At 50.7% G+C, this 17,703-nt stretch overlaps 1 protein-coding gene across 1 annotated transcript; it reads left to right on the top strand.

The window, feature by feature from the left end:
- The first annotated feature begins 11,940 nt into the window (after positions 1–11,940).
- Positions 11,941–16,911, top strand: NCCRP1 (NCCRP1, F-box associated domain containing). The gene is made up of 7 exons (XM_019751351.2): positions 11,941–12,033; positions 13,837–14,183; positions 14,785–14,847; positions 14,932–14,983; positions 15,615–15,710; positions 16,271–16,409; positions 16,544–16,911. The coding sequence occupies exons 2-7, from the start codon at positions 13,886–13,888 to the stop codon at positions 16,682–16,684; spliced, it is 789 nt and encodes a 262-aa protein (XP_019606910.1). The 5' UTR covers positions 11,941–12,033; positions 13,837–13,885; the 3' UTR covers positions 16,685–16,911.
- Positions 16,912–17,703: the final 792 nt, after the last annotated feature.

Genomic DNA, 17,703 nt, shown 5'->3' with positions numbered 1-17,703 from the left:
AGGCAGAGCTGTCTGGCCCCACAGCAACTGCTATTACCGTCACCTTCAGGCACATAACTACAGTTTTAAAGAATGGCTTTAGGTGGCGTGGGGGCATCTCACCCCCAAAGCCCCCTGCTGCTAACCTCTACAGAAGGGGCTTCCATGGTATCGGAAACACCTCTAGTTGTTTCAAACAGGATTTAATACACAGGGTTGGTTACCAGGACACTGGGAAGGCTGGTGGAGCCACAGCCAGCAGTCATGAAACATAGGAGCCATGGGGCTGGAGGAACAGAAGGGATCAGTGGCACCGAAGCCATCTGTCTAGCTTCCCGCCCTCTTCTCCAGCTCGAAGCCTCCTGGCAGGACCTTACGGATCCCAGCTGGCAAGGGAGTCGGACAAGGTGGTTTTTCAGGCTTCTATCCTCAGTGAATGAGAGAGCACACAGAACACCAAGTGTGGCAGAGCCATAGACGTCATCTGCCTCAGACGTGATGTGGCACAGGGGTAGCACTTTGTCCAGATGTGACTGACCAGACTTGGCGCTCCACAACAGTGAGTGTTAACCACAGCAAAGGCCCAGGAGGGGAGTCAGGTATGCCTGAAGGTCAGATTTAAACAAGTCAGACCGGTGGCTCTCAAAGTGTGGTTTCTGGACCAGCAGCATCCCTGGGAACTTGCCGGAAATGCAAATTCCCAGGTCCCACCCCAGGTTGAGTCAGACTGGGTGGGGCCTGACAATCTGTACTGTAACAAGCCCTCCAAATTTGAGAGCCACTGAGATCTATGATTGGCCAGGGACTGTGGGATTCAGCCCTGCCCAGTCAGCGGGCTCCCACCTCCTTCCATCTTGGGCTCCTCCACCCTAGGACTGGCCTCTTCCCATGTGGTCCAAAGGCACTTGCCACCACCACCAAAGGGAGGAAAAGAGGGAATTCCTCTTTAAGGACAGAATCACCTGTGGTCATATCATTGCCTCATTGGCCAGAGCTTAGTCATGTGACAACATACAGAACAATGGAGGTTGGGAAATGGAGTCTATTTTGGGAGTTGTGTGTCTAACTACCCTGTTTCCCCGACAATAAGACCTAATCGGAAAATAAGCCCTAGCAGATTTTTCAGGATGACACCCTCTGAGCATAAGCCCTAATGCGTCTTTTGGAGCAAAAATTAATGGGTCTTATTTTTGGGGAAACAGTAAAAATTCTATTACTATAGACTTGTGCTTCTTCACCCCTGCTGTTCATTAGATTTGCTGGGCTTCTCCCCCAGAGAACCCAGAGGCAGGCCCACATGTATGCAGGAGCTTAATATAAGGATGGCCCCAAAAATCAATGGCGGAACATTGTTTTCATAGTGTTAGGGAAATTGGTTCATTTTATAGAGGAAAAAACTGAATCACTATCTAATACAATGAAAAGGAACCCTAGATGTTATGCTGTCCAGGACAGTAGCTACTAGTCATACATGGCTATTTAATTTGACAATGAAATAAAATTAAGCATCAGTCCCTCAGTTGCATTGGCGACATTTCACATGCTCAATTGCCACTTTTGGCCAGCGGCTGCCAGTTAGATAGTATAGATATGAAACCTCCCTGTTATTTCAATTTTATTGGGTAGTGTTTCTCTTAGATGGGTTAAACATTACTGTGAAAGGTAAACTATAAAGTTGAGAGAGGAAACTATTTGATGACCTAGAGGCAGATGAGGAGTTCTTAAAACTCCAAAGGAAGAAACTAGGAAGAAAAAACAAATTTGATTATATCAAAAAATTTGTTCAAGGAAGGACATAGGAAAATGTAATAGATAGGTTTCAGAATGGGAGAAAATATTTGCAAAGTTTAACATGACAAGGAATTTTCTTAACAAGAAAAAGAGTGACCCTAATAAAAATCAGCAAAGGATATAAATAGGCGACTTACGGAAGAAAAAACCCCACAACGCCAACAAGGGTATGCACAGGTGCTCAAACTCATTAGTAATCGGAGAAAGGCCAATTCCAACAATAAGCTGTCATTTTAACACTGAATCTGGCAAAAATTTGAAAGTCTGACTTAGTCAAAGGAAGTACACCTGACCCTTGAACAACACAGGTTTGAACTGCACAGACCCACTTATACGTGAAGTTCTTTCAATAAACACCTGTACTGTTTCCCATCTGTGGTTGGGAGTCTGTGGAAGCAGAGGGCTGACTGTATGCATTGCTGTACACCATTTTATATAGGGGACTTGATTATCCATGGATTTTGGTCCGGGAACCAATTCCCTATGGATACCAAGGGACAACTTACATTTTGAGGGAGTCAAAAGGTACACACGGATTTTCAACTGTGCAAGAATGAGGGGTGTTGGCACGCCTAACTACCACATTGCTCAAGAGTCAATTGCATTGCACATATGTACCTCCCAATAATTCTGTTCCTGGATGACTTTCCAAAGAAAATCTTACTTGGGACCATGTGGGACTATGCGAGGAAATTCAATGCAGTGGGATTTATGGGGCAGGAGCTGGAGGCAGCCCGGATGTCCACCCCAGGGGAGCAAGTGATGCACAGAGGGGGTGCACACCAAGGGCTCCTGTGTAGTCGGCAGGAGTCAGGGACCAAGTGTGCCCATGGGGAGTGGGAGCCAAACCAGTGATGGAAAAAGTAAAATTAAGAGCTATAATACCAGGCCAGGTGTATAAATTACAAATTATGGACATAAAACAGACCTCATTTTGCAAGACCCCCCAAAAAGAGGCCCATTTACATATTAGAATGGTACCCAGTGGGAAGGGAGGGAGATCAAGGGAAAGAATGAATGAACGAGAGGGTTCTTGGGAGGAATAAACGCCTTGAAGTTCTGCTCTATAAGTAAAGGGCAACCCCTTTGGTGTGGATTGGGGCCCAGTCACAGGTATTTAAAATGAAAATTATCCAGGTGATTCTAACGTGCAGCCAGGATTGAGAGTGGGAGAACGGCAGTTTGCCTGCTGCAGTCATGTTGACCTCAAACGTCATGCCTGCTTCCTGCCAGTGCCCCACAACTTACTGAGAAGGGCCCATGGAATCATCTCACATCTTCCTCGATTTCACAGATGTGGAGACTGACTGAGGTCCATGGAGGGAAAGGCCTGCCCAGGGTCATCCAGCAGAGGAGGGCCAGGCCGGAAGCCTTGCGTCCCTCGTCGGCTTTCTGTGCCGGGCCTTGAGCTGTGTGGTGGGGCTGCAAGAGTCACCAGGACAGATATGGTCCAGGAGACTCAATCTCTGATGCCCCTGGGGCCAGGCAGGTGATATCTGGGAGCGGAAAATGGCCGCACACATGCCTTTTTGAAGGGCACTTTTTAGGCCACGGTGGCCTGTGAGAATTTGGCCCCGAGATGCCAAATGTTCTGATTTTTTTCCCCAAGAAATCACCGTTTTCATGTGAAAGCTCTTAAATCTTAAAGGTAGGCAACTCACTCAAAACATGTAACAATATCGCGTGGGCCGAGCAAAATCAAGGTAATAGCATTCATCAAGATCGTATTGTGTCCAGGCTTTGCAGAGCTCCTAGTTCAACCTCTCTCACCCTGTAGTGGGTTGAATGGTGCCCCCACCAACAAAAGTTAAGTCCCTGGGGAACCTGTGAGTGTGACCTTATTTGGAAAAAGGGTCTTTGCAGATGCGATTAAAGATCTTGAGATGAGATGGTTCTGGTTTCTCTGGGTGGGCCCGAAATCCAGTGACAAGTGTCCTTATAAGAAAAAAGCAGAGGGAGATTTGAGACACGCAGAGAAGGCCGTGTGAGAGTGAGGCAGAGATGAGGGACATGGCCATGAGCCGCACACACCACACACCACCAGAAGCCGGGGGAGGCAGAAAAGAGTTCTCCCCTAGGTTTCAGGGGGAGCGGGGCCCTACTGACATCTTGATTTCAGACTTTGGCTTGCAGACCTGTGAGAGAATACATGTCTGCTGTCTTAAGAATCCACGTTTGTGGTAATTCCTTGTGACAGCCAGAGGAAACGAATACAACCCTCCTAGCAGCCCTCTGAGGAGGCACCTTCCTTGTTCAATTTTACAGCTGGAAGACTAAGGAATAGGCACAAAGTCACCAACTAGGTTGCACAGTAAGGAAGGGGTAGAGGCTGAGTTTGAACCCAAGCAGTTGGCCTGGAAGTCTCTGCACACCATCACCATGCCATAGCCTCCTGCGGAGTGGGGCAGGGCTCCCTCCGCTTCCCAGCCTGAGACCACATGTCTGAACAGAAAAGCCTCAGCCTCTGTCTTACCGGGCAGCCAGTCAACTCTTCTAGGTCCAAATCCCAGAAAGGGGGCTCTGGTAGAGAGACGATTGCTCAAGGAGAAAAGGGGCTGAGAGTTGTTGGGGCTGGGGGGGTGAGATGGGACAGTAAATAAGGTCCTGGCCTGTGGTTTGGGGAGGTAGAGACAGTTCAGAGCCTTTGTCCGGAAGGCCAGAGGCATCTATAGAAGTTTGGGATCCACTGGGTTAAACAAAGTTAAACTTTCCCTTTCTTCCTCTCTCTCTTCCCTATTCCTTTATCTCTCTCTTACTCTACGGTTGTCATGCAGGGTGTCATGCGGGGTCTCAGCTCCCGATCCCCACATAAGAACACAGGATATGGTGAGGCCAAAAAGGAACACCCACGGAGCCATGGATGGAGGGTTCTTACCACTACAGTCTCACTGGTGGCTGGGTTGGAGACACAGGAAGTAAGATCAACAAGAACCGTAATCCGCCATCTGCTTCTCTGCCAACCAACCAACCCCCCTTGCTAGCTGCAATCTGCCCTTGCTGGCTTAGCCACGGCAGTTATATTAGTGGCCAATGGCTCACTGGTTACAGCTGATGGCCAACTTGTCACAGCTGATGGCCATCCAATCACAGTTGATGGCCATTTACTACCTGAGCCAGCATCTTTCCACGTGAGGCCGAGAGCCTGCAAACTGCACTCCTGGCTCTGTCCCCACAATTGTTTAATCTTATTTAGTATTTGAACAGGTAACCCAAGCTCATAGCACAATATGTACAAGATTCCCAAGGGAGAATTTGCAATGTCCACCTCCCTCCCTCACTCCCCATTCCCGGCTCTCCACCCTCTCCCCAGAGGCAGGTACAAGCTTCTTGTGTCTCCTTCAAGAAATGCACGCGTGTACCAGGAAACACCCACAGGCATATACAGATACATGTCCTACTTTGCACCAATGTTAACATAACGTACACCTCCTTCATGCCTTGTTTTTTTCTACCTAACATTGTATCTTGGTGGTGGTACATAAGAAGCAAACTATTAATGGCTGAGTACTAGTCCATGGAGCATATGAAAGAGGATTTATTGAAACCATGATTTATTGAACGTCCCTGTTGATGGCTGCTCAGGAAGCTGGCGGTGGTCTACTGTTCTAATCAATGCCACGGTAGAGGCCAGCATGTACTTTATATTTGGCACGTGGGCACATTTCTCCTGTATGCATACGCCTTGCCTCCTCCCCTGCCTTCGGTAGGACTCCCATCTGCCCTCTGCCAGGTAATGCTTTCTGGGTATCTCAGATACTCGGGATCCTTCCTGGCTGTGGTCAACCCCACTCCAATCTCTGTCTCTTTCTGTCAGCTTCGATGCTTCAGCCTCTCTAGATCTCTCTACCTCTCTTTCTCTATCTTTGTCTCTCTGTCTGTCTTGCCTCCTCTCCTTACCTTCCTTCTACCCCAACTCATTCCTGCCTCTCTGTCGCCCCCTACAGGCTGAAGCTGGATCACCCTCACTCCCCGTCCCTGGGGTTTATATTGGGGAAGGCAACACCAAACCCAGCTCCCTTTTTTCTCACTCTCAGCCCCATCCTGACCTGGCTGGGTTTTCCCATCGCCTGCAGCCCTGGTAGAGACCCCCTATCTGCTCCTCCAAGCCCCATGGCCATCATCCAGGACCCATGCTTTTCTCTATACAGAGGGGGCCAAAAAAAATGTATGCACATTTTAAGAAAGGAAAAAACTATATTGAAATTATGCTGATGGTAACCACTTTGAGCACCTCTTGTGATTGCAGAAGTCAAATGTGACTTGTATTCACCTTTTGTTATTGGTATATATTGAGTATTACAATTTTAATAGATTTTTCCTTTCTTAAAATGTTTTTGGCACCCTCTGTATGTACGAGCCAGAGAGGGCCTGGGGACATGCTGACACTCCTGGGGCTGATACTGGCTTTGCAGCAGGGATGGTGAGAGCTAGACGCGGGTGCGCTGGACCTGGTTCCTTGGCTGGGCAGAGGCTCATCCTCCTGCCCAGGGCCCGGCCTTCTTGCCCTTGCGGCTCAGCAGAGAACAACCAGTCTGTGTCAGCCCTGAGCCGGGGACAAATAACAAACAAACCTGCTCAAGGCCCTGCCCTGGTGAGGCTGACATTCTCACGGGGTGACACAGCTCACGGTTCATGACAAAGTGAACATAATCACATACTCATAGGTATTTATAAATCATACTAAGTTTAAGAAAGAAAGAACGGTGTGGCAATAGGAAGTAGCAGGGGGAAAAGCCAGAAGGGTGTGTGCATTATGAAGAGGTGACATTTGAATGAAGATGAAGGCAGCCAAGGAAGCGTGGAGTGGAAGGCCTTGCGGGCAGGAGGAGCAGGATGTGCAAAGGCCCTGAGGTGGAAGGAATTTGTAGGTCAAGGACCAGACCAGCAAAACTGTGGGACACCGTGAGTGTGGGGGAGAGTGTGGACCACCTCAGGAAGTAATGTGGGGAAGAGTTAGTCCTGTTTTATAGATGGGAAACTAAGGAACGTTTTTGCCCAAGGACACGCAGGTCAGGGTGGGGACTGTTGCTCAGGTAGCTCTATGCTCTTAACCACCAGGTTCTTAGTGAGGGATCGCAAACTAACAGGATCAGCATCTGACGCCAACCCAGAACTACCGAATCAGAAACAGGGTGGGGGCAAGCCTTCTGGAGGATTCTGACATGCAGTCAGATTTGAGAACCACTGAACCAGGCTCTCCTGCCTCCCCAAGCTTTGCTCCTGCTCTCTGAGGGATTCCTGTCCACCATGGGTTGAATGGTTGTCCCCCAAAAAGATATGTCCACATCCTAATCCCCAGAATCTATGAATGCTACCTCATGTGGAAAAGGGGTCTCTGTAGACATAATTAGGTTTGGGACCTGAGGGGAAGAGGTCATCCTGGATTACCCTGGTAGACCCTAAATTCAATGACAAATTCTTTACAAGAGTGAGGCAGAGGGAAATTTGAGAGTGGAGGCAAAGGGACCACAGAGGCAGATTGGAGTGATGTGGCTACGAGGAGTGCCGGCAGCCACCAGAACCTGGCAGAGGTGAGGAAGAATTCTGCGTTTCTGACTTTCGGCCTCCAGACCTGTGAGAGAATATACTGTTGTTTTAAGCCACCAAGTTTGTGCTAATTTGTTGTGGCAGCCACAGGAAACTAATCCAGTGTCCGATGGGAGAGATAGCGCAACAACCCCCGGCATAACTGCCCACCTGCAACAGGAGACAGAGCCCACCAGCATCTGGCACGGGCTTCATCTGTCCTCTTCTTGAGAGCTCTGAATCTTCTTGTGAATGGCACTTGGAGCTGCTGGGATGTTAAGAAAGGGGCAGGGGCAGTGTCAAGGTAGATTGGGACCGACTCAATGACTTAGAAATTGGGCTGCAAATTGGAATCTGATCTGAGGCCTCTGGGGAGCCAGGAAAGGTTTAAGCAGAGGAGCGCCAGGGCCAGATGGCTGGGGGTAGGAATCATCCTGGAAGTCAGATACTAGCATGAGGAGTTTGGACTCTAACCTGGGCCAGACTGCCGGGGTTCAAATGCCAGGTCTGCCACTTCCTGGCTGTGTGACCTTGGGCAAGTCACTTCACTTCTCTGTGGCTCAGTTTCCCCATCTGTAAAGTGGGTTTAATGACCTCCCTTAGAGGGCACATTTTGGTTCATACGCATGGAGCACATAGAGTAGCGCCTGGCACACAGTGAGCTCTCCACAATTGCTATTATAGGCAAATTTCATTTTAGTGCACTTCGTTTTTTTTAAATTGCACTTTGCTTCACGGATGTTGTGTTTTTTACAAATTGAAGGCAAGACCCCTAGTACCTAAAAGATCATGACTTTCTTTATTGTAATGCTCGCTTTATTGCGGTGGTCTGGAACCGAACACGCAGCATCTCTGAGGTCTGCCTGTATTGTTTTTATTACCTCATTCAGGTCCTCAGCTGTCCACGTGGGGACGCTTCCCGGATTTGTGTCTCACCCATGACCCCTCTTTTATCTAGTCACCCGTTGGCATGGCCCCTTTGGAAGTCCAGGACTTAACACATCTGTGATGGAATGCTTCATTTCTTGCCCCTCCCCCATATGTTCTGGCCTCTATCTTCCCCTCTCTGCAAATGGTGCCACCTTCTGCCCCTTGCTCACACCCTCAAGACCAACCAAGCCTTTCCTCTCTCTCTCCAGAAGAGACCCTGAATCTGTCCTCTGCCAGCCACTCCATGGTGTCACCCTGGTCTCATCCACCTTCATCTCCCTTCTTGCTGTCTCCCCGCCCCCTCCCTGCTCTCACTCAGCCAAAGGTCAGTTATATCTACTCATTTCCCAGCTGAAACCTTCCCCATAGTTTCACATAGAAATTATTACACTTAGAAAAACCTTACACAGCTGCCCCATTCCTCTCTCTGACCTCATTGCCCCTTCTTCCCTCCTCTCCAGCCACACTGGTCCCCCGTTGTTCCCCTAACACACCAAGCTTGGTCCCACCTCAGGGCTTTCGCACTTTCTCTTTCCTCTGCCTGGACATGCTCCTCCCCTCGCCCTTTGCACAGCTATCTCCTTGCCTTCTTCAGGTCTCCACTCAAGTGTCACGTCCTCCGAGAAGCTCTCCCTGACCACCCCAGTTAAAACAAGCTTCCCACCTGCTCCTCTTCTGTCATTATAGCCTGTTCGTCACCTTCAAAGTACTTAGTCCTATTTGTCAATTAACTAGTTACTTGTTGACTTATTGAAGCCCATCCCTCCCTCCTCAAGGCCAGAAACCCCACGGGGCAGGAATCTGTTCTTTGCTATTATATCCCCAAAGCCAGGGCTCAGCAACTGTGGATGCTTAATAAGCATTTTTTTGAAAGAATAATGAGTAAAAAGGACAATGGGAAGCTCAGGATCATTGTTTCTTTCATTAAAATTATTATATATTTTTAAAAGAGATGGTACACACAAGTGGTACAAAATCCAAAAGGTACAAAACACATAAAGTGAAAAGTCACTTTTCCCCCTGGTGTGTCCGGGTCACCGCCCGATCACTGCCCCAGAAGCTTCCTTGGGCCTCCTTCCAGAGGTGTCTGACAAATACTTTAAAATTTTTTTTATCCGCACATGAGGCCCATTGTTCTACATCTTGCTTTTTTTCACACAATAGGCGTGCAGATATTTCCTTATTAGTATGTACAGAGTTGCTATAGGGTTTTCATTTTGTTTCTTATCGAGGTATAATTTACATACAACATCCATTTTAAATGCACAGTCTGATGAGTTTTCATAAATGTCTACACCCATATAACTACCACCACAATTAAGACAGACTGTGGTGTGTTTTTTTAAAAAATTTTTTAATGAATGTTTTTTTTTTCTTTTTTCTTTTTTTTAAAATAAATTTTATTGGGGAATATTGAGGAACAGGGTGTTTCTCCAAGTCCAGTTGCCGTGTTCAATCTGTGCTTGCAGGGGGCGCAGCCCACCATTCCATGTGGGAATTGAACTGGCAACCTGCCGCCGAGAGCTCCTGCTCTAACCAACTGAGCCATCCGGCTGCCCCAAGACAGAATGTTTTTGTCACCCCAGGAAGTCCATTCCCATGTCTCTTTGCAGTTCATCCCCTCCAGACCAGGTTACCAACGACCTACTTTCTTTGACTCTAGGTTACTGTTGCCTTTTCCAGAATTTGATATAAATGGAATAACACAATATGTGCTCTTCTGTTTCTTTTGGCCTGGCCTTTGTCACTCTACAAGACAATTTTTGTTTAACCCATGTGGTTGCGTGTTTCGATAGCTCAGGCCTTTTCCTTACTCAGAGTATTCCGTGGTATGGATGGAGTGGCTACGTTAACTATTCACCTGTTGATGACACATGTGTCATTCTGATTTGGAGCTACAGTTGACCCATGAACAACACAGGGATGAGGGGTGCCAACCCCCCCCACAGTCAAATATCTACATATAACTCTGACTCCCCCAAAACTTAACTACTAATAGCCTACTGTTGACCAGAAGCCTTATTGATAACATAAACAGTCAGTTAACACATATTTTGTACGAGGTCAGACAATTAAGTTCGCGAACTCATTCTAGAAAAAGTGCCACATACCTCATTGCTGAATATCACTACGGTCACCTTCCAAGTACTCCCCTTGGTAAGCTATGCACTGATGCCAGTGCCTAGTCCACCCTTCGAAGCAATTTTGGAACTCTTTTTCTGGAATGGCCATCATATTACCCTTGATGTTCTGAATGTCATCAAAATGTCTTCCTTTCAATATTTTCTTTATCTTTAAGTAAAGAAAGAAGTCATTGGGGGCCAGATCAGGTGAGTAGGGAGGGTGCTTCAATACAGTTATTTGTTTACTGGCTAAAAACTCCCTCACAGACAGTGCCGTGTGAGCTGGTGCACTGTTGTGATTCAAGAGCCATGAATTGCTGGCAAAAAGTTCAGGTCGTCTAACTTTTTCATGCAGTCTTTTCAGCACTGCCAAATAGCAAACTTGGTTAACTGTTTTTCCAGTTGGTACAAATTCATAATGAATAATCCCTCTGCTATCAAAAAAAGGTTAGCAACATTGTTGCAGTAAGCTTGCAAACTTGATTGTCAGACCTCGTATGTACTAAATACTGTATTCTTACAATAAAGTAAGCTAGAGGAAAGAAACTTATTAAGAAAATCGTAAGGAAGAGAAAATAATTTCCAGTAATTTATGGAAAAGAAAAACCATGTATAAGTAGACCGATGCAGTTCAAACCTGTGTTCTTCAAGGGTCAACTGCATCACAAGAAAGCACATGTGCAGATCTCTGTGAGGACACATCCTTTCCCCTCTTGGGGCTAAATCCTAGGAGTGGGATCACCAGGTGGTAGGGCGGGAACACAGTGGGTTTTATAAGAAATTGTCAAATTGTTTCCCAACATGGTCACACCATCATTCATGCTTTTTAACATTTCATGACATGTGAAGGGTGGCTTTGGGGAAGGGTGACATGTTGGTCACCCAGGCTTTGGTGACCTGGGTGGACTATTTGGAAAATAGCCTGTCAGAGGTCAAGTCCCCACACCGGGACCTTTACCACTTGAAAGGTGGAGAGTTTGAGATCTAATGTTGAAAGCCACTTGGCTTTACAGGGCCCCAATTCTGTTCCTGGATCTCTGAGATTTAGGTAAAAAATGTTTTTCATAATAGGAATGTGGGGGTGAGTGCTTCTTAAATTTTAGATTCTGGGGGCCAGAGGGACTAAATCAAACTCCTGGGAGCGGGGCTTGAAAATGCACATTTTAAAATAAATTCCCTGGGTGAATCTGATGTTTGGGAACCTGTGAGTGTGGGGATGTGGGTAAGCGGGCAGGGCATTCCAAGTGGAAAGAACTCCATGAGCAAAACCCCTGAGATGGGAGAGAACAGGTCACAGGACAAGGACCAGGGCCTCAAATGCCAGCCAGAGAGCTGGGATTTTTCTCCTGAGGGCAATGGGGAGCCCTGGAGTGTTTAAGTGGGGGAGTGAATGGTTGGGGTTAGGCTTTCACAAGACCCCTTGGCTGCCGTGTGTGTGTGTGTGTGTGTGTGTGTGTGTGTGTGTGTGTGTGTGTGTGTATGTGTAGACCACAGCAGGCCGTGAGCAAGAAGAGGAAGGGTGGTGACTTCTACTCTGTGGACTCTCCCCTGTCCTTATTTTTAGGCCTCTGGCTTCTGGCCACTCCCTGCCCTGGATTCTGACCTGGGGACAACTCTGACTCCACTCGCCACACTCTTGCTCTGGCTCTGCGCCTTCCTCCTCCTCCTCTTCCAATGACGACAGGTAGGCAGGTGACCAGATACAGGTGTGGGTTTGTGTGCTTGTTGTGGCCGGGGGAGTGTCTCCAGTTGTGCAGTTGTGCATATGTTGAGGGCTCTACCAGTATTTGGGTATCTCCTAGGACTTCTGAGTGCAGTGGGGCTAGGCTCTGGTATGCATTAGCTGGGCTGTTCCCTCCCATGGGTCCTCCCTGCCCCCCAGAAACCTGGCCAGTTCCCAACTTTCCCAAAACAAGTCATTTCACCTCTCTTGCCTCTGATCTGTGAATGGAGTTACTATTACCAGTTCCACCATCTGGAGTTGTTGTGAGGTTCAGTGAGTTAAAGACAGACACTCAGTAAATATGACATTATCTCCTATCTGCTTCTGTGTTTCTCCCTGGGGGCAAGTTGAATCTGTGTCCCTGTGTATCTCATCTGAGGCTCTGTGTACCCAATTTGCCACATACCAGCTATGTAACCTTGCATGAGTTACTAGACCCCATCTGCACCTCAGTTTTCTCATCTGCAAAATGGGTATAGCAATAGTATCTCTTCCTAGGGAGGGTGTGTTGATTGAATTAACTACCCCACCAAAAGAACTTAGGACAATGCCTGGCACACAGGCAGCCCTCAATTACACGAGCATCATCACTGGGGTGTGAGCTCAACTCTGAGCGTCTGCAGCATGTGTCTCTCCGAGAATCTGGGGCAGGAAGTGCCTGTGGAAGCCCGTGGGGTTATCTGGGGGCAGTAAGGGACTGGGCCTGTGAGGGTGGCCTCTTTTCTCATCTGTAAAATGGGGATAACAGCAGGACTCCATGCAGGGTTGGTGTGCAGGTGAGACGGGGCTGGAGGGCATCCGGCAGCACACAGCTGTACACCGTTTGCTGTTACCTTTCCTTTAGAATTAGCAGCACCTCCCTCCTTATCATCTTAGACGATGAAGTGAACTTGTAAGCACTTAGACCAGCTCCTAGCAAGCAGAAAGCACTCCCTGTGGTAGCTGTAATCCGTGTGGAACTCTGCGCCTGTGCTCACCTGGGCCAGGTGTGGGATGTGGCATGGCTATCTGGCTCTACAGGTTTCTCTGCCACCCCACTTCCTCCGCACCCAGACCTCCTGTCCCCACCATCGCCCCATCATCCCTCACTCCAAACTCCCTGTGACCTCTGACAGAGGAGGCGTTGGCAGCCTGTGCTGTCTGCCTCAGCCCCAGGAAGGGGTACAGACACCTCAAAAATCCAGGTGGGGTTGCTGCTTCCTTCCCAGCTGCTATCTTAGTGTCTCCCTGGGGTCCCCTATCTCTGTGACTCCCAATCTCTAGTTCTGGGTCTCTCTCTGCCCTCCACCCCCTCACACTGGTTTCTAGAACAGGAAATGTCAGGGTCCCAAGGGTGTGTCCCAGGTGAGGGCAGAGGAGGAAGTAGCAGAGGCAGGATCTCTCCCCTCTACCCCCACCCCCTTTGCTGAGGGAGGGGTCTTCATTAATTAACCTTTTAGTCTTGCCAGGCCAGATCTTAAAGAGGTGGATGAGCCTCATTAGAGAGCAGGGAGCCCTGGCATTAACTTATTTGTCACACCCCTCTCCCAGGCCAGTACTTGGGATCTCAGCTCGCCCTGGGAAAATTGGGGCAGGAGGCTTGGGAAACTGAGGAAGGGTTGGGGCTCTGGGCTCCTGGGTCTGAGGGAGGGGCTGGTGGCCTGGACTCCTGGGTCCTGAAGGAGAGGACCTGGACATCTAGGACTGACGGAGGGGGCCAGATCCTTCCCTCAACACACCCGTCTTAAACGACAGCTAGAGCGCCCCGCCCCCTCCCGCCCCCAGTTAACACAAGCCCAGAGAAGGAGCGGGGACAGTCGCCAACACCCGACGGATGGAGGAGGTGAGGGACGGACACGCGCTCGGCGGCGGGATGGAGACCAAAGAGCCCGGGAGCCCCCAGGAGCCGCCGTCGCCGCCCCCACCGCCGTCGCCGCCATCGCCTTCGACCCCGGAGAACCCCGGGCTCCCCACGCTGGAGCAGCCATCCGAGGCCCACGCGCGGCAGCTGCTGATGGAGGAGTGGAGGCCGCCGGGCGGGAGCCTGGAGCTGCCACCGGGTCTCACCTGGAAACTACTCTTCCTGCGGCGGCCGCTCTACCGCAACTTGCTCCGCTCGCCCAACCCCGAAGGTGCGGACAGCGGAGCGGACAGCGAGCGGAGCGCCCGCCAGGGCGCCACCACCGGCTCTGTCCTCCCTCACGCTCCCTTACCCAGACCGTCCGTTTCCTTGTCTTTCTATCTCTGTTTCTGTCTCTGTCTCTTTGTTTCTATCTGTCTCTTTTTCTGTCATTTGTGTTTCTCTCTGTCTCCTTGCGTCTCTCTTTTGGTCCCCAGGCTGCATCTCTGTCTCTATCTGTCTCTGTGTCCTGTGCCTCTATCGCTCCCTGTGTCTCTTTGTCTCACCCTGGGTCTCTCTTTCCCTCCCTCCCTCCCTCCCTCCCTCTCTCTCCCTTTGCCTATATTCTAAGTCTCTTTCTCTTGGTTTCTCTCTGTCCCTGTTTTCTGTCTCACCAGAAAGCCCTCCCCGTCCGCATTCCGGCATGGTCCCTTTCCCCCAGGACTTTCTCTGTCCTTGGGCCCTGACGCATTCATCCCTGCTAGGCTGGTCTGGCCTGGCAGGTGGGGCACAGATTCCTGCCCCTCCAGAGGAGCCCTGCGGGTAGGGAGCAGGGAGGATGTGGAGAGGGGCAGCTTCAGCCCGTCTGAGGCGCCATCAACTGCTCATTTCAGGCATCAACATTTATGAGCCGGCACCGGCTACCGGTCCCACACAGCAGCCCCTGGACACTCTGGGTGAGTGCTTGGTGGCTGGGTCTAGGAGGGGGGGGTGTGCTGGAGAATGGGCACGTTCTAACTCTTTGCCCCTCCATGTGACAGGCAACTTCCACGGGTGGTACATTAAGACTGAGAAGCTCCTGCATAACCTCAGGTGAGTGGCTAGGACTAGGGTGGCCTGCGTTTGATTCCCTCCTCCTGACTTCATTGCTGTGGGACCTAGAGAAACTGACTTTGCCTCTCTGGGCCTCAGTTTCCTGCTCTGTAAACAGGGTTAGTCATCAGAAAGAATGCTCATAAAACACATAGGACAGGGTCTGGCCGAGTCTGGCTTGCACATAGTAGGTGTTCACTAAACAGCAGCTGTTATTTGTTCCTCTTTTCAATTTCTTTCCCTGGGAGGGAGACATTCCCCAAGGCCTCCATCTGTCTAGATGAAACCGAGCCCCCCTTCTACACGGTGAGTGAGCTAGCTGGTGTAACTCAGGGGCTCGGAGTCCTACATGTCCCAGGATGGGATGGCAGCTCTGCCGCTTCTTTGCTGCTTGACCTTGGGTAAATCGGTTCCCTTCTTGAGCCTTGGTTTCCCCATGTGAAACACAGGGTTCAGAATGCGTCACCCTCCCAGGGAATAGTGGGAACCAAGACTGTAAGGTGCCAAGTGAACACTCATGTGAGGATACCATAATCAGGGTTTCCTGCTCCCTGGGGTCAGGCCAACCTGGGAGATGCCCAAGAATGGCAGCAGGTCCCAGAGCCCACCTCCCCTGTGCTCTCTCTCACAGCTGGACTGTGAAGCAACAGTGTGTGAATCTGCTGGCCGAGGGCCTGTGGGAGGAGCTGCTTGATGATGAGCAGCCAGACATCACGGTCATGGACTGGTATGTGCCTCTGCCCTACCAGGTCCCCAAAGCCCCAGATCCGCCCTGTGCTCCCCTTTGGTCTGAGCTCCCCACAAGGACCCTCCAGCCCTGCCCACCTCTCTGGCCTCTTCTCTCTGACACTTTCAGTTTTGGAGATGTGCCAGGCCCAATGCTATTCCTTCCTCCTCACATGCTTGCTGCCCTCTGTTCTCGAGACAAATTCCTCCTTATCCTTTAGGAATCAGTTACACATGGCTCCACCAGGAAGCCTTCCCTGACCACCCCCGAGCTGGGTCAGAGGCGCTATGTCACAGTGCCCCAGACTTCCCCCATCCTGACCCTGACCATTCCTGATGGTCACTGCCTGGTGACAGACAGGTCTGCCTCTCCCCGGGACTATGAATCCCATGAAGGCAAGGCATGGGCTACCTTGATCACTGCTGTGTCACCAGCACCACCCAGCCCAAGTGCACCGAGTGGGGGCCAGTGAGTGTGTGTTCAATTGCGATTAGGGTTAGAGGTTGGGGTGAGGATGTTTGGGCTGTGGTGGCAACTGAAGACCTGGACCCCACCCCTAGGTACGAGGACAGCCGGCTGGACGTGTGTGTCTATGAGCTGCACGTCTGGCTGCTGGCAGCTGATCGCCACACAGTCATTGCACAGCACCATGTGGCCCCCCGGACCTCAAGAAAAGGTTCCCCTGGCTGCTGGATCCAGGTGACACTCCCTTCCCCAGCCACCACCCTCAGACTTGTGTTCACATCCCAGGACCTCACAGAGGGAAAGGGGAGGAGAGCAGGGCTCGTAGTTCCCTAATAAGGACTTCTTTCTAATCCTGAGTACGACCACAGGTATCCCACGTATTCCGCCAGTATGGTCCTGGTGTGCGCTTTGTCCACTTCCTACACAAGACCAAGAACCGGAGGGAGCCTGGTGGGCTGCGGCGGACAAGGGTGACTGACTCCTCCGTGTCTGTGCAGTTCAGAGAGTGACTGGCTGGCTCCAGGCCTCTTCTGACCCTTGTCTCGTCTATCTACCCCCTTGACACCCCTCTTAGCCCTTAGCACTTCCTGGTCCCTTAGCACCTCCCTGACCCCTTAGCACCTCCCTGACCCCTAGCACCTCCCTGACCCCTAGCACCTGCCTGACCCCTAGCACCAACCTAACACTTAGCACCTCCCTGACCCCTAGCACCTCCCTGACCCCTAGCACCTCCCTGACCCTTAGCACCTGCCTGACCTCTAGCACCTCCCTGACCCCTAGCACCTCCCTGACCCCTAGCACCTGCCTGACCTCTAGCACCTCCCTGACACCTAGCACCTCCCTGACCCCTAGCACCTGCCTGACCTCTAGCACCTCCCTGACGCCTAGCACCTCCCTGACCCTTAGCACCAACCTAACACTTAGCACCTCCCTGACCCCTAGCACCTCCCTGACCCCTAGCACCTCCCTGACCCCTAGCACCTCCCTGACCCCTAGCACCTGCCTGACCTCTAGCACCTCCCTGACCCCTAGCACCTCCCTGACCCCTAGCACCTCCCTGACCCTTAGCACCTCCCTGACCCCCTAGCACCTCCCTGACCCTTAGCACCTCCCTGACCCCTAGCACCTCCCTGACCCCCTAGCACCTCCCTGACCCCCTAGCACCTCCCTGACCCTTAGCACCTCCCTGACCCCCTAGCACCTCCCTGACCCCCTAGCACCTCCCTGACCCTTAGCACCTCCCTGACCCCCTAGCACCTCCCTGACCCCCTAGCACCTCCCTGACCCTTAGCACCAACCTAACCCTTAGAAGTCCTTAACCCTTAGCACCTCCTTGACCCTTTAGCACTGCCACGTTCCCTTAGCACTTCCCTGATGCTCAGTGCACCCTGTTCCCTTGATACCTGCATGGCACCTCAACTTCTCCCTGATCACTTACCACCACCTAGGCCCCCTTGCTCCTGCCTGGTCCTTGGCTTCTCATTTCACATATTCATACATCCTTGAATGTCTGACTCTGTGGCATCTC

The sequence above is a fragment of the Rhinolophus sinicus genome, linkage group LG11 (assembly GCF_036562045.2).
Source record: "Rhinolophus sinicus isolate RSC01 linkage group LG11, ASM3656204v1, whole genome shotgun sequence".
Taxonomy (NCBI): Eukaryota; Metazoa; Chordata; class Mammalia; order Chiroptera; family Rhinolophidae; genus Rhinolophus; species Rhinolophus sinicus.
This window is presented reverse-complemented; position numbering and strand designations above follow the sequence as displayed.

Excerpts from the sequence above, each read along its gene's own strand:
- NCCRP1 (XM_019751351.2), top strand. The coding sequence starts at position 13,886 with ATGGAGGAGGTGAGGGACGGACACGCGCTCGGCGGCGGGATGGAGACC. Across the intron at positions 14,848-14,931 it reads GCAGCCCCTGGACACTCTGG|GCAACTTCCACGGGTGGTAC; the intron begins GTGAGTGCTTGG and ends TCCATGTGACAG. Across the intron at positions 14,984-15,614 it reads AAGCTCCTGCATAACCTCAG|CTGGACTGTGAAGCAACAGT; the intron begins GTGAGTGGCTAG and ends TCTCTCTCACAG.